We start from the raw sequence: 16,104 nt of genomic DNA on the forward strand, positions 1-16,104 counted from the left end.
AAGGCTCTGTCCTGGTAGTGCAGCAGACTTGGCAGATGTATCAAATCATCTCTGAAAAGTCCCCGTTCCATGGCAAGAGTACATCCAGACTGTATGCAGTGGGCTGGAAAGCACTGGCAGCACAAGGTTTGGTTTCTTCTCTGCTCTCCTTCCATCAAGCTCAAGTAGTATGGGAAGTAATGCAGTTCCATACATGGTAAGAGAGACCAGGAGAGGCCATATTTAGGTCAGGAGTATAGCTACAGGAGAAGAGCCTGTAGCTGGGCTAGGAGTCTTTCTGAGGGCCTCTCCCCAAAAGAAAGGTGAACCATGTCTCATCTTGACAGGCAGTGAGAGATAGGAGTGGTTTCTTGCCTTGACATTCTTGATCCTGTTTTTCTGCCTTTCCTCCTTTCCCTGCAGCTACAAATCAGGCTTGGATCTGACTCACTATTTGTAGAGGTGAGGCTGGGAGGACTCCTGGCTCTGCCTCAGCTCGTCTGTGGTGAAAAGCAGTACTTACAGCTCAGGATCGAGGTGGGCTTGATATTCAGGCTTCCCAAAGAGCCCATGTCTGCCCTTTAGTAAGTTCTGCTTGGCCAGACCTGACAAGTATCAACAACAGGAGAGGCAATGGAGTCAGATGAAGCCCCAGAGTATGCTGCTCCCTGAAAGCCAATTTGCTGCAATATGCAGGTGTGTGGGCAGCTTGGCGAGGAGCGGAGAGGCATCTTGGAAGGCAGTGCTGCCAAAAATCCACCCGCAGCCCACGCTGTCTCCACAAAGAGCGTCTTCAGCCAGCGTAAACTCACAGGTGGGAGCACACAGAAGCTTCATCTCAGTCCCTTCCATCTCTGCACAACAGATCCAGTATAGGTGGAGAGTGGTCTGGGGGCATCATATTGGCTCCACTGAGGCCACAGGCAACACCGGATTATGCTGCACTGCATCAGATGGGAATAACTAATTTGTTACAGCTCTTGCCTGTTCTTCAGCACTGCAAAAATATTCTCGCTCAAGCCCATGTCAGAAGGGCTTCTCATTCCAGAGTGATTCCAGACCTCAGGTAAATTACACCCTAGCAGGAGAAAGGATTGGGAGAAGAGGTGACCTGTGGCACTCCCTGCTGCACAGAGCAGAAGGGATAACAGCTTGGCAAGAGTGGACCTGAGGAAAGAAGGAATCCGTCCTACTGAAGCTGACCCAACAGGTAATGCTCCCTGCTTTGATGTCCAGGGGTTGAGAACACGCTGGTGAGTGGGTTTTCTCTTTGCTAATCTTTTTGGGGTTCACCAGAGGCTGCTGAGAGGAGGGTCCCTTGGGTTTAACTTCACACAATGTTTTCCCAGGATGGTTATCCCATGCCAGGCTCTTCTCTTGAATTTGAGTAGTATTCCTGTGATGTTGCATCCCAGAAATTCTTTCTGACTCTTTCTGTGCATCCTTGTTGTGCTTTTTGATACAAGCAATGAGAGCAGTGCAAGCAGCTGCTGGATTTGAGATGGCAACCACCCTCCTTCTAGGTGTTTGGGACTCAGCTGGGCTAAGCCATGCCACCAAGACCCAATGATGGTTACAACTGAGTGGGAAGTAGGGCAAGGAACCTACCAGGTCCCCTCCGCCAGCACAGCTGTGCAGGTGAGATCCTACCTGGGTCCACTGCAGGAACAGCAGAAGTGGCTTTCTTCCCCCCTATGAAATTACCTCTTGCAGCAAGGAAAGCTGGTTCTTCCATCTGGAGAGAGATGGGTCGTGAAGGGGAACAAGGGAAACCTTCTCACACTCTTCCTGAAGGCAAAGAAGATATTTTGCAAGTGGGATGGATGCAACATATGGGCATGCCAATGCCAATCCAGCTGTGCATTTGGCTGGTGCTTGACAGGACTCTTCTTCCAGAGTCCTGTTCCAGAGCTGAAAAACTTGGAAAATTCTATTTTGAAACCAGGGCAAATCCATTGTGTCCTGGGGTCTCTAAAATCCTACCTTCAACCCTAACAAACACCTAACAAAAAGTTTCTATTATAAACAAAGCCTCTGTTATCCTAAAATTTAAAAGTGGCTGATTTACTTCCGACTGGTTCTACTACCAAATAATCTATTCTTCTGACTGTCAGTTAAAATCAGGAGACTCTTATCCTCCCCTCAAAGACCAGATTTTCTCTGGTGGGTAAAGACTTATAAACATACGTGAACGTGCACATAAGCTATTTTTCTAAATGAAAGGATCTGGCTAAGAACATGTGGTTAAAATCAGATGAAATGGAGACTCTGGCATTATTCAAGATTGCTCAAGATAAGCAACGTTTTTAGAATAATTTGGAGAACACCAGCTTGAAAATGATCTGTGTAGGGATTGTGTTAATACCCTAATGAAAATGTAGCACTTGTCAAATGCCATCCGTATCTTCTTATGTCAGTAAAATCAATGTCTCATCTGTTCATTGGTGATATTTTGCAGAGAACCACGATGTGGCTGTTCATCACCATTACTTACTTAATCTGCAGTACTGATAGTTCCAGTGCAAGCCCTGAGGTGTCTATGGATGTTGTAAGTCTTGACTTCCCTCTGCTCTTTTCCTCTTGTCATCCTTTCCCCTAGAAAGCCCAAATCTTGGGCATGCAAGTTATCTACTGTCATGGCCTAAGACTCTTAGTCTCTGCATGTGCACCTTTACCAGGGTCTGAGACAGGGGTTTATTGAAGCTTTTGTCTACATTGCATATGTACATTGTGATTTACAGCAGCCATTTTTAGGGAGCTCAGTTAGGTGACCAGGTTTGGTGCAGAGTTGGAGCTTTGCTCTCATTGCTGCCTGGCTCTTCACAAGCCCTGACTGCAAAATAAAAGTCAGCTGTGGGCCCTTCTTTACCAGACCTGTTCAGGGAGTTTGAGAAACGTGCTGCTGCCAAAGGTTTTCGCTGAAGTCATGATGTTTACACAGTGTGGGTGGAAGGGACACTGGGAGGTCACTGTTCCACTCTCCTGTTGACAGCACTATCTTTGGGTCAGGGCACCTGTGGCCTGGTCTGGCATTGCTTTGGGATGGAGACTTGCCGAGGATCTGTCCAATGTTGTTCCCATCTTGTAGGGTGAAATTGTTCGCTACCACGGGTACCCCTATGAGGAGCATGAAGTGGTGACAGAAGATGGCTATTATCTTACCTTACAGAGGATTCCTCATGGCAGAGACAACTCAGAAAGCACGAGTGCCTCCCATGAAGCAGAAACACTGGGATCCAGCATGTTCTGCCACCGTAAGTGCCACAAGAAGGTCTGCTGGGCCCTGGGGCCCCAAAAACACTTCTTGGTTGGAGGAGGCCAGGAGCAGGGCTTCCTCACCATTGGCTGGGTCCTAAGTGAAGCAGCCTTGCAGAGGTGTCCTTCAAGAGAATAAGAAATGCAAATGCCAACCATGCCAACTTTGTTGGTCCTGTGGGATCTACTGCAAAGAGGAATAGAATGATAAGGAAAATTAATAGGGCAAAAAAATCTCACCCCAAACTTTCAAAGCCAGCCAAATCCATGATGTGAGGCACAAGGGAAGCTGGATTATGGACTTATGTACTGGATAAAGGTCTGTTCCTGGTGGAGAAGTTACAAGTCATCTATTAGCCATAATAAACCTCATGTCTGATCTGATGCTGTCTCACCATTCTGATGGCTTTCTTCCCATCCCTTGCATCACTTGCACCACTGTTTCAAAGTGGAGAGGGTGATGTCCCAGTCTTGGCAGGCTGGGAAAACGGGAGAACTGGAATATGAACATGACAAGTTAGTGTAAAAAGCCAGATTTCCATTCAGGTAATTTTGTCCTCAGCTGCTCCAGGTGGAATTGTAAGTCTTTTATTGAGGGTCCAAAAAAACACCCCTTTTCACCAGGGGTTGGAGCAGAGAGGCCCTTTCCACACTACGTCTTTCTATACTCTCTTCTACTCTAAGGTCGTTGTTTTTTTTACCCTTCATCAAAACATTCAGGGATCCTGGAACCTGCCATATGGCAGGCAGAAATGGGTGGAGGTTCTCTTGGTTCCCTCCAGCATCTATGTCTCTTGTAATGGGACTTTGCTGTGCACAGTAGTCAGTTCTCAATTGGGTGGTTCCAAGGAGTTATCTGAAGTCTAAATGGTGAGTTATGTCAGCAGCTGGAGAAAACAATCTTTTGCTTCTTCTTTCAGCTCCCAAGCCTGCAGTACTCCTGCAGCATGGCCTGGTGTTGGAGGGCAGTAACTGGGTCACAAACCTGCCCAACAGAAGCCTGGGCTTCATCCTTGCAGATGCTGGCTATGATGTCTGGATAGGAAACAGCAGGGGGAACAGCTGGTCACGAAAGCACAAAGAATTTGAATTTCACAGTGAGAAATATTCATCTTACAGGTATTTTAACTGAAGCTACAGAAATGCCACTAGATCTTCCTGGGAGTGCTTTGGGAAAAGTGGAAGGGATCTGGTACTTAATGTTAGACTCTGATCCTGGTCCTGTAGTTTCCCTAAGCTGGAGAAGTAGCTCCATCACACATCTCTCACCAAGATCCAACCAGAGTGCCCTAGCCATAGCCAGATCTCCAAATAGCCTGTCCCTGACACAGCCTGTCAATTGCACCCACAGCTCTTTTAGCCTTTTCCTGCAAATAAATTATTGCTCCAGAATGTCCGAGGAGCTTTCGGGGCTCCTCCAAGAGATAGGAGCAGATGATACTTTCCAGAGTAAATGTGCTACTATTTTATGGGGACAAATAGCAAACAAACACTACCACTCAGCAGTGGTAGCACAGATCCTGCAAACATGCTGGTGGGAATGCCATTTTGCAAAAGCTGTCACGTGCCTGTCACTCTCAGTGTTCAAGATCAGCAACAGTAATTTTCTTATGTCTCCACTGCAGCTTTCATGAGATGGCCATGTATGACCTTCCAGCAACAATCAACTATATTCTGCAGAAAACGGGACAGGAGCAGTTATACTACGTGGCTTACTCTCAAGGCACTACCACAGGTACTTAAAAGGGCTCTGGATTTGAGTTGGATGTGAGTGGGTAAAAATCCATATTTGCATTAATGGAAAAATTTTGAGAACTGGTGGTTGAAAACTGATTGTGACAAATGACTTTTGATGTATCCCACCACTGCCAGAGCCTCAAGAAGGGGTTGTGGGAGCTGCAGATGGACTCAACAGTCAAGCTGGGAGTTGAAATGCATCAGCAGCGAAGGGTCCTAGTCAGGATACCTGAGTGTGCCCTTGTATCTTCATGCCACAGCATGCTCCAGGGGTTCTTACAATGAACGCAGGCATTTCAAGTCAAAAATCGTGCATAAATAGCAGGGCAGGTTCTAATTCTTAAGCAAAAAATCATGCATAAGTAGCAGGGCAGGGTCTATTTCTTTCTCACTCCTACAGGTTTCATTGCATTTTCTTCCATTCCTGAGCTGGATCACAAAATCAAGATGTTTTTTGCCCTGGCTCCTATCACCACAAGCTCAAATATGAAGTCGCCCTTGGTCAGAGTGTTTGATCTTCCTGAGGGTCTGATTAAGGTGGGTCCTCCCCTCACACTCCTGTGGTTCCATAGACAAAACCTTGTTCTTAGTTTCCTGACCAGGGTCAGCTGAGCAATGCAAGGGTCTTGCTTTCCATCATCTCCATCGTGAGAGCTGTTTTGGCTCTGCAAGCTTGTGAACCACAACAACCAATGCCTTTGAACTTCACAGCTCATCTTAGGACACACAGTGGTCTTTGATAAGGATGAGATCTTGAAGCAAGTGACATCCCGTCTGTGCAGCTACACATTCTTCAAAAGCCTTTGCTCCTTGGTCCTTTACTTGCCTGGTGGGTTCACCAACACCTTAAACGTGGTATGTATCCTCCAGATTACTTCTTCAGTGATCCAGTTTTCTGTTGTTAGAGCCCAGTGTGGATGTGCAGTTGGGAAAAGAACAGTGTCCTGGTCTCATCAGCTTTTGGGTATGGGGCAGACTGTGGGGCTGGCCACTCACACAACAGATCCCCAGAGCAGAGATGGGGTGGGAACCGGTCTATTATTTCTCAAGGAAAGTGTTGATGTTATACCTCAATTTCCCAAGCAGAGAGTGCTTGAGAAATAGCAAGTAGAATACTGTGATGTGTTGCACATCATCTTTTTAACAGGATCTGGATTACAAGAGACAGATTTTTTACTTTGGTTTGAAACCACATAGACCTGTAATGAAACGCAGCATCCTATGAAAGTTGCAAGACCCACTGAAGGGAGCTCTGTAGCACACCTAACGCTGCTGCCTGCAGTGTGGGTTTGCATGGCACAGGGTTGAGTTGTGCCTTCACAGAGATAAGACAAAGCTCTTTGTGCAAATAAGAGCCCCAGCTAGCCTGTGTGAGTAACGGAACCATTGTATGGCTACAGAACTTGGTCAAATGTATTTCTCGTGAGATTTCCCACCACACAGAGAATAAATGTCTCCAACGATTTCTTGCAGAGCCGTATAGATGTCTACCTGTCCCACTACCCTGATTCAACATCCCTAAAAAACATGTTACATTGGCGCCAGGTAACATTTCCTCCTGTTGATTGCGAGCAACCAGGGCTTACATTTTTCTCTCTAAGCTGCCAAGAATCTCTTCTCAGTACTCAGATATAACACTTCATTACATTCCCTAAGTCTTGGATGAAAGTTAAGTGAACTATGCATTTCTATGGCTTCTGTGTCCCAAAAGACAAGCTGCCTCCCCAGGTCATGCTTTCCACTCCGAGGCAAGATGGGAATTTGAATTATGTGATATCACAAGTGTTGTTCTGCTTCTATTCTTTCATGCTCTTAATAGGATAAGCACCCACAAATGGCCTCTCACTGATGTTTGAAGCTACCAGTTATCCTCCCTCACCTGCTTTTGTTTCTCTCATGGTGCCCTGTAGCACATGCAAAATTAACATAGCTCTTTTCCTCTTCTAGCTCTATCAAACAGGGGAATTCAAATACTATGATTATGGCAGTGACAACATGCTTCATTATAACCAGGTAAGAGAAATCCATTCTCATTTGTCAGCTTAAAAAACAAAAGAAAACAAAAATTCAAATGAAAGTGTTGCTGTTACTGAGACCTAATTTTATGGGATTTATAGAATTTACCATGTTATGGTCATTTAGGGTTGTATCTTTCTTACACAAAGGGGTTGAATGATGCCATTCGCTGATGAATTCTCGAACCTCTGGTAAAAATGATGAGAGTTCAAGGCATAGTTATGATCTCCACTGATATGCCATTTACTGAGAGAAAAGGAAATGCTAAGCAGCAATCAGGAGTCCTTTGTATTTTCAATCAGCCTGTGACTTCCCAGACCTTAGGCAATGTTATTTGTTTTCCAGAGCAAGCCACCCTTCTATGAACTGGAAAATATGAGAGCACCACTTGCTGCATGGTTTGGTGGCAGGGACTGGATTTCTGCCCCTGAAGATGTAAATATAACTCTGCCTCGTATAACCAACGTGGCATACAAAAAGTATATTCCTGAATTTGTCCACTTTGATTTCCTTTGGGGCGTGCAAGCATATGAACAAATATACAAAGAAATTCTTGAACTGATGAAGAAGAATGCCTAGAGGTGGGACAGTGGCAGTAATTGCTGATTTCTCCTTTACCTTTGGGGGCTTCTTTATGTGAAAAAAAAGGGTGGGTGGGGGGTGAAAGTAGGGGGGAGGGGAAGGGTTTATTAAGGTGCTGCACTTGTTGTGGGTTTATATCAGTCTGGCAAGTGAGGAAAATTGGCCAATCCAATGATCATAGAATTGTGTAGGATTTAGGTTAATTAAGTAGGTGGAGATCCTTGAAGGAGTTGGGCATAGACTTTGGACTCTGAGCCTTTCATGCTCATGGATTTCCAGACAAAAGCTATTTCTGTGGAACTCCTGGCCAGTGCTGTGGGCTCTGGGTGTTCCCAGCTGCAAACACAAGCACAGTAGCTCTGCTCTGTCCTGGATGTTGATGTTTCACCAGTTGGGACCACTGTCCCAAGAAGCTAGAAGCTATCTGCCTGGTGACAATTATAAGAGCTGGAAAACCCAGATAAGCCCAAACTTGATCGTGCGCAACAGGGTTTTTGGTAAGATTAACCAAGAAAGACCATTTTGAATCCTGTTCCTAAGGTACAAACCCAGGTGGATATTCTGATGAATTTCAGGAAATGCTTTTGTATTGCTCATGTGTGAGAGAGAAGAGTCTGGTGGAAGCCTATAATGAGTCTAACTCTGTTTTCAGCTCCTGGATTACACTTTATAGTAAGATATTGATTAGGGAAGGAATTGTGAATTTGCCTGTTTGTATAATTATACTCTTAATATGTGTCTAGGAGCAAGCAGGGCAAAGGATAAGGCTCTTTTCCCAAATACACGTATAAAAATTAACAATAAAGTAAGAGAGGGTCTACTGGGCTCTGTGTGATTGTACTGCCTTAAACCTCTGGAGGAACACGGAGGTTTTCAGCATAGCTCTCTTTCTGTATGCAGCTGAGGGATGAGGCAGGTTGCAGATGGCAGTCTGGAGGCTTAGAAAGGGTAAGGAGCACAACATGGCCACTCTCCAAAGGCCAACTGTGGGTCCAAGCAGCATGCTTTCACCCAAGTATCTGGAAGGGGTGGGATGGGGATGCTGGTGCACAGTGCTTTTGGACAAATGCAGCAGAGTCTGTTAGAGTCTAAAGAAATCATCAGAAATGTACATATGTTCACTTTCTATCCTTAAAGCTAGAACTGACCACAGAACAAACAGGGCTGGTCAAGGTATTTTTAGGGTGTAGAAATCAAGCTATAGGTTACATATGATCTATAGATTAATAGAACCGTTGAATGGTTTGGCTTGAAGGACATTACTGAATACCTAGCTACAAATCCTGCCACGGGCAGAGACATCTCCCACCTGACCAGGTTGCCCAGGACCACATCTAGTCTGGCCTTCGGACCCTTCAGGGATGGAGTATCCACAGCGTTTCTGGGCAGCCTGTTCCAGGGCCTCAACATCCTCTGAGTAAAGTTTTTCTTCCTCATATCTAATCTAAATCTCTACACTTTTAGTTCAAAGTTGTTACCCCTTATATCATCACTGCACTCCCTGATAGATTCCCCCTCAAGGTTTCCTGTAGGCCCCTTCAGGTACTGAAAGGAGCTAATGTAGTTATTTAGTGCAGGGCTCTGCCTTAGAGCAGCATTCCTCCAGTAATGCATTGTGTTCGTGCAATGAATGTGCATGCTAATGCATGAGGAGTTTCATATCCTTGCAAATAAACATCCAGACTTCTGAATAGCTTGTAAAAACTAATATATTTTGATTAAAAAACTCTAAATTTTAAAGTCTGAGTGTTCCTAAGAATTCCAGTGTTTCTGCTTTTATTCTTTCTGTTCAGTCTGCAATGTTTCTTCCATTTCTGTATTCATCCAAGACAAAGTCTGTATTGCACTGTTTTAATCCATTCCCATGGCGGAGTGTTCTGATGAAATTCTTTCCAAACCATAGTCTGAAAGTTCCAGATGGAACTGGTATTTGTTCGTTATAGGTTCAGCAATTGCTAAACAGGCACATTTTGAAAGAAAAGAAAACAGCAAATAATCAAGGTGCTTGCAACTCAAATTGCTTCAGTCAGTAAAAGGGTTTTCTGGAGAGCTGTGCTCATCTTGCAGGGACTGGAGTCCTTGCTCAACTCAAGCCTGTTGTTTTGGGGCTGTAGTTTTCTCTCCTGTGAACAAGGACATCCAGGCACCCTGCTCCTCATGTGAATGTCTTGAGACTGTTTATCCTCCATGTGTGACCAAATCTCAATCATATATCCTCACACGAAGGATATTGGTCATGTAGCCACTGACTTAACCTTCCAGATGTTCTCAGGCAGAACAATTTGTGATCTGTTTATCTTGAGAAACAGGACAGGCTTAAAACTGTGTTACATCCCATTCAAAATACTGTAATTGCATCATGTTTTATGGTCTGTAATTTTCTATCATCGTCACAATCAATGTGAAAGAAGCAGCAGGCTCACATGCTTTGCTGTGTCCACACAGAAGGCGTTTCATGCAGCCATTCCAGCTTGAGGATTACAGAGGCACAGGCTTGAAATGGAGATGCGCTTTTGTAAGTAATCCTAGGATTGTTTTGGTATCTAATTTAAGCAACTCGCTTGTCTCTGGTGACATTTAGAAACTAAATTTTACTGGGATTAATCTAGGACAGGGTTTCATCGAGTCGTGTCAGATGGTGCACTGCCTTTTCATGTTGTTCTGATCCTTAAAAGCAAGCTTGAAAAACATATGCAGTCACTGGCATTTCTGAGAAGATTCAGGTTAAGTCTGAATCTTCTGAGAAGATTCAATTTATTCCCTTGAGGACACGAGCAATCATTGTGTTATTTCCTACGTTATTTCCAAGACTTATATAAGTTCTTGAAGACAGACTGAGTAGTTGGTCACCAATACTTACGGTTTAGTGTGCTGGTACTTTAGACAGATGGAAATTGTATGAGCCCATGACAAGTTATGGCTAACCAAAATTATGGTCAGATGTAACCATCTCCAATTCTCTTCACCAGCCTGAGCAGATCTCTGCTCCTGACTGCTGCAATTTGTCCCAGAGTCTATTTGCGGGACATTACTGCTTCCTGAATTGCCTTGATCCTACGTTAGTCTTTTTCCATCAATTATTCATCAACAAAAAAGGTCCAAGAGCAAATCTGAAAAAAATAATACTTCAATAATATTACTAATTATTAAGTTTTCTGAAGTGTTTGGGTCTGCTCATGAACAAACCACTCTACTTCAGCTTTAAACATGCTTTAAAACCAACTGTACAATTGGGAATGATCAGAGAAGTATAAGACATTCAGGGTTCTTCTGGGGTCACTCAAACACAGAATGAAGGAAAGAAAATAACTAAGAGAAATTCTGGGTAACCGCATCACAGTTATTTTGCAATGTCTTAGGAGCTGCACATGCATTTGTTGATTCAGTTTCACTACAGTGTATGAAATGATTGCATGAGCAATCCTGGCAAGGTGTTGTGAAAATAATTCCCTATTTCATCAAGCTTGACTATGCAACTCTAGCACGGGTAATGCCCCTATAAACTGTGTAATCAGAGATAGTGGAGATATCACAGTCACATGGAGGGACTTTAAACGACGAGGAGTAACACCAGATAAACGTGATTTTCCTTACCAGGTTTTTTGCTTGAGCAAAGTTCTTCAAGGCTACTGCCAGGGAATTATGTTTATCTGGCCAGGATTACACAACAGTTGATGTTCCCTTATTGCTAAAAATGGAATTATGCTGTTTTTCTGAGCTCAGGATGCCAGGACCAGACCAGCTAGTAAAGTATCTCCCTATTTGTGTTTGTTTACCCTTGTGCTTGGCAAGTGTCAACATCAAGAAGGTACAACAAATACACTGGGCATACCTCCTGTCAGCTTGCACATGTGTGAAAGCATCAGAAGCATGAGAACAAGAGTTAGAGGAATGGCATGCACTGATTTCCAAGGATGTTATTAACAACAATCAAGTTGATGAGAGCTGAGCAACATGTTGCTTATGTTCTCATGTGCCACAGAGAAGGTGACTTGTTGGCAGAAGAAATACAACTGACAACAGAACAGCAGCAGAGGGGATGCAGCACATCTCATGGGCTGTTCCTGTTATCCCATGAGGAGGGCAAGTTACAATCCAAACAAGAAAATGTAAGATGCTCTTCAGCAGTGTTGTCTATCAAAACCTGAAGTAAATAAGATGCAGAGGCAAAATATCACACCACAGTATCTTTCAACTCCTAAAAGATCTCAGATGTCTGTCCAAGAACAAGCTGATCTCAGTACTTAAGAGGAAACCAAAAGGCCCCACAGCTGGCAAACCTTGCCTTCCATGTCACATGCAGGTGACCTTGGCCAGAGCACACGGGCACGCACATCTTGGCCCTGATGAGCATGAATATATGAGTGTATTGATTGCTTCTTTACCCAAATAAAATGTCCTCCTATTTCTAAACAGCCTTGCCTTTTCTTTCATTAGTTCCTGCAACAGTACTGTACAAATGCCTCCTTAGACTGAATGAGTATAAGTCTATGGGGCCAGATGGCGTGCATCCCAGAGTTCTGAAGGAGCTGGCTGAGGTGGTTGCTGAGCCGCTCTCCATCATATTTGAGAAGTCGTGGCTGTCAGGTGAGGTCCCGGATGACTGGAGGAAGGGTCACGTCACTCCCATTTACAAGAAGGGGAGCAGGGAAGACCCGGGTAACTACAGGCCGGTGAGTCTCACCTCCGTGCCTGGGAAGATTATGGAACAGATCCTCCTGGACAACATGCTTGATCACATAAAGAATGAGCATGTGATCCTAGACAGCCAGCATGGCTTCACCAGGGGAAGGTCATGCTTAACTAATCTTGTGGCCTTCTATGATGGAGTGACGGCGTCGGTGGACGAAGGGAAGGCGACCGATGTCATTTACCTGGACCTGAGCAAGGCCTTTGACATGGTCCCCCATCACATCCTCATCTCCAAATTGGAGGGAAGTGGATTTGATGGGTGGACAACTAGATGGATAAGCAATTGGTTGAAAGGCCGCAGACAGAGGGTGGTGGTCAATGGCTCTATGTCCAGGTGGAGGCTGGTAACGAGCGGTGTCCCTCAAGGGTCTGTCTTGGGACCGGTGCTCTTTAACATCTTTATTAATGACATCGATGAGGGAATGGAGTGCACCCTCAGCAAGTTTGCTGATGACACCAAGCTGAGTGGTGCAGTCGATACGGTGGAGGGAACGGATGCCATTCAGAGGGACCTTGACAGGCTGGAAAGCTGGGCTCAGGTGAACCTAATGAGGTTCAACACGGCAAAGTGCAAGGTTTTGCACTTGGGCCGGAAGAACCCCAGGCACTTGTACAGGCTGGGAGGAGTTGTCCTTGAGAGCAGCTCGGCAGAGAAAGACCTAGGGGTCCTAATAGATGAGAAACTCAACATGAGCCAGCAGTGCGCTCTGGCAGCCCGGAAGGCAAATGGGATCCTGGGCTCCATCAGGAGAGGGGTGGTCAGCAGGGATAGGGAGGTGATTGTCCCTCTCTACTCTGCTCTTGTGAGGCCCCATCTGGAGTACTGTGTCCAGGTGTGGAGCCCTCAGTACAAAAAAGATACGGAGATTTTGGAAAGGGTCCAGAGGAGGGCCACGAAGATGATCAGGGGGCTGGAGCACCTCCCCTATGAGGACAGGCTGAGGGAGTTGGGTTTGTTCAGCCTGGAGAAGAGAAGGTTGCGGGGTGATCTCATTGCAGCCTTTCAATACCTGAAGGGAACTTACTCCCAGGAGGGGAGCAAACTCTTCGAAAGGGCTGATAATAGCAGGACTAGGGGAAATGGTTTTAAGTTAAAAGAGGGAAGATTTAGGTTGGATGTTAGGGGGAAGTTCTTTACTAGGAGAGTGGTTAGGTCCTGGAACAGGCTGCCCAGGGAGGTTGTGGATGCCCCGTCCTTGGAGGTGTTCAAGGCCAGGTTGGACGGGGCTCTGGGCAACCTGATCTAGTAAAGGCGTATGTTTGGTGGCCCTGCTAGGCAGGGGGGTTGGAACTACATGATCCTTGAGGTCCCTTCCAACCCGGGTCATTCTGTGTGATTCTGTGTGTGAAATGTTCCATGAGCATGATGATACAGTTTAAGATGCCCATGATAGTCTACTTTTGGTAATATGCCCTACCATGTATCAGGAGGCTCTGACATTGCAGGCTAACACCACTGATGATTCACAGTTCTGCCAATCGACGTGCACAGCCGTATCACGACAGTGCTATTCTTTCCTACGCTTGCACCTATGTGTCAAAATGCCCAGCTCTGATCTACCAACCTCAGAAACTACTAAGGTCCCCATTCTCAGTAAAAGGCTAGTTGCCTTTTGGCTGCTCCTGGTTGGCAACTTGTCTCTCTCCTAAGTAGCAGTGCAAAATCTCTTATCGCACCTCTAGCAATATTTACTATTAGTATCTGGTACCTTCCCTGGATAGCTACTGTCTAATGGAGGTAGAAGGCAACTAATCGTGGATGAAGTAGCTGACCACGCAAGTAAAATGTCTGTCTTGGTGCTATGGAAGGAAACCAGAAGGTAAAGCAGGAAAACACAAGCCATGTAGGTGCTTTCTCCATCCATAGGGCATTTTAAAAAGTACTCTTGGGTTTCACAATGGAATTGTCCTCTACACAAGCCCATCTTAAGTGGTAGGACAGGGTGGGGAAGATATTTTAAAAGCCCAAGTGAGATCCAGAGACAGAAGTAAGGTGATGAAACAGCAAAGGCTCTGGTCGCACCCACTGTGGGGAAGGCAACACCTCCTCACACAGCTCCTTTACGTTAGCGGCTGAGTGCTGAGAGGAAATTGGAGTCTGGTGGATGGAGTGACATGTGTGTTCTGTAGAAATGTGTCAGCCAAGAGTGCTTCACAACTCACAGGCTGTTCCTAAGCTGGTACAAACATCAGAAGTCAACTTAATCCTTGTCCATAAAATGTACACTTAAGCAAAGCACACACTAGCCAGCAGGTCTTTTAGACAGCTACCAAGTAGATACAGAAAGGCATAGGTTACAACATCATGGGCTAAAGGTGGAGAAAAAGCACTACTGTTCTATGCAGTGTGCAGCACTTCAGTCAAACAGGCATTGCACAAACTCTCCTCTGCTTTTCAGTCCATCTGCAAGATGCTAAGGTTTTGGGGTTTTGTGGATGCCACCTGGGACTGCCACCCTGTGTTTCCTGCTCAGGCACCCAGCAAAACCTGCCCAGCCCCTGGAGTGCCTATCAAGAGGTCAGCATGATGCTGTGGTCTTGCAAAGCTGCTAGACAGACAGCTCAATATAACTGCCATTTGCTCCTGCTATCTTGAGTCCTCTGCTTGCCCCTGGAGTTCGAGCATTCTCAAGAGTACCTAGGAGACAGGAAACGATCCTTTCCAAATGAAACATTTTGACTTTTTTTTTTTGCAGCAGATATCCTGAGCTAAAGATGAAACTCCATAGCTGAAATTCCTTGCCACATCAGCCTGGCTGCTTTTGAAGATGTAAACCATTGCAAGCCTGAAAGGTATGATCATAAGATCAAGTAGAGGAAGTTATCAAAGATATGACCTGTGCTCACATCCCTTAATTCGAGGACACATGACGTAGCCCAGCACAGTAAAAGGACTCTAACACAGCACCCTCTATTTATAGCTGGTATTGGTAGAGACACTGTCACTCCCACCGCAGCCTGACCATACAACAGTGGGTGCTGCCTGGTAATGTATTTTTCTCTGTGTAACTCAGATTTGTATTAGAGCTATTCTGAGGGTAAAAAAGCATCAACTGCTTTTTTCTCAGTTGCTTGCTTCTTTTTATTACCATAGAGGCAGATACTACGAACATCAGGACTATTTTAGAGGGCAGGTATGTCTCAATGTGTGAGACCCACGGGGAAGAGGATAAAAGAAGGAAGCAAGTACCCAGATGTATGGTGAGAAGATCTGTAGCTCACACTACTAGGGAGAAGTTAAGCTATAAATTCTAAAAGCCTAGCAAAGCATTAGAAATCCTTTGTAATATTAACTACGTATTACAAACACATCTTTGCTCAGGGCAGGAGTCTCTAAGGTAATAAAAATGTTCCTGTTTATTTCAAACTATGCTTATTTAATAAATATTCTTCCAGGAAATCTCTAGAAGTTTTGGTTCATGAGACTTTGGGTCAATAGTGGTTTCTGGATGCAAAACCCAAGCAATAACTTAGAAACAGTGGAAGTATAGACATCTTCTCTTCATAGCGCAGACTCTCACTTAAGATGAATTCCCTTTATGTGGCATCTGTCCTGACAGCAATTTCCATCATGTTAATTCTTCAGTTATATCATCTTTTTACCATTACAGTTTCAAAAACAGGTCTTGCTGCTGTTTGACCCAGTCTGTGTGGAGGAGCACAGGCAGCCCTGCATGGACTCTGGTGGGAGCTGGATCTGGGAATCCCCTCTGCTTTCCCACAACAGCCTGTAATTTGTGGTCCTCAGACACTAAGGGAGCTTAGCCCAGCAGAGCCAAGTAGGAACGGGCATTCAAAACAATGTTATTAACAAACAGCTGTGTTATTTTACAGAGGCACAAG

At 45.1% G+C, this 16,104-nt stretch overlaps 1 protein-coding gene across 3 annotated transcripts; it reads left to right on the forward strand.

Moving 5' to 3' along the window:
- The first annotated feature begins 666 nt into the window (after positions 1-666).
- LOC140253986 (lipase member M-like) lies at positions 667-9,239 on the forward strand. 3 transcript variants are annotated; one of them, XM_072340143.1, is made up of 10 exons: positions 667-1,189; positions 2,438-2,527; positions 3,149-3,233; positions 4,155-4,353; positions 4,860-4,969; positions 5,372-5,508; positions 5,683-5,826; positions 6,445-6,516; positions 6,919-6,984; positions 7,333-7,567. In XM_072340143.1, exons 2-10 carry the CDS (start codon positions 2,447-2,449, stop codon positions 7,564-7,566), a joined length of 1,128 nt encoding a protein of 375 aa, XP_072196244.1. In that variant the 5' UTR covers positions 667-1,189; positions 2,438-2,446; the 3' UTR covers position 7,567. The 3 variants fall into 3 exon arrangements, with proteins under 3 accessions (XP_072196244.1, XP_072196242.1, XP_072196243.1); XM_072340141.1 differs by having other exon boundaries at positions 668-1,189; positions 3,068-3,233; XM_072340142.1 differs by lacking the exon at positions 6,445-6,516 and having other exon boundaries at positions 670-1,189; positions 3,068-3,233; positions 7,333-9,239.
- The last annotated feature ends 6,865 nt before the right edge of the window (positions 9,240-16,104 follow it).

This window comes from Excalfactoria chinensis, chromosome 6, assembly GCF_039878825.1.
Source record: "Excalfactoria chinensis isolate bCotChi1 chromosome 6, bCotChi1.hap2, whole genome shotgun sequence".
Taxonomy (NCBI): Eukaryota; Metazoa; Chordata; class Aves; order Galliformes; family Phasianidae; genus Excalfactoria; species Excalfactoria chinensis.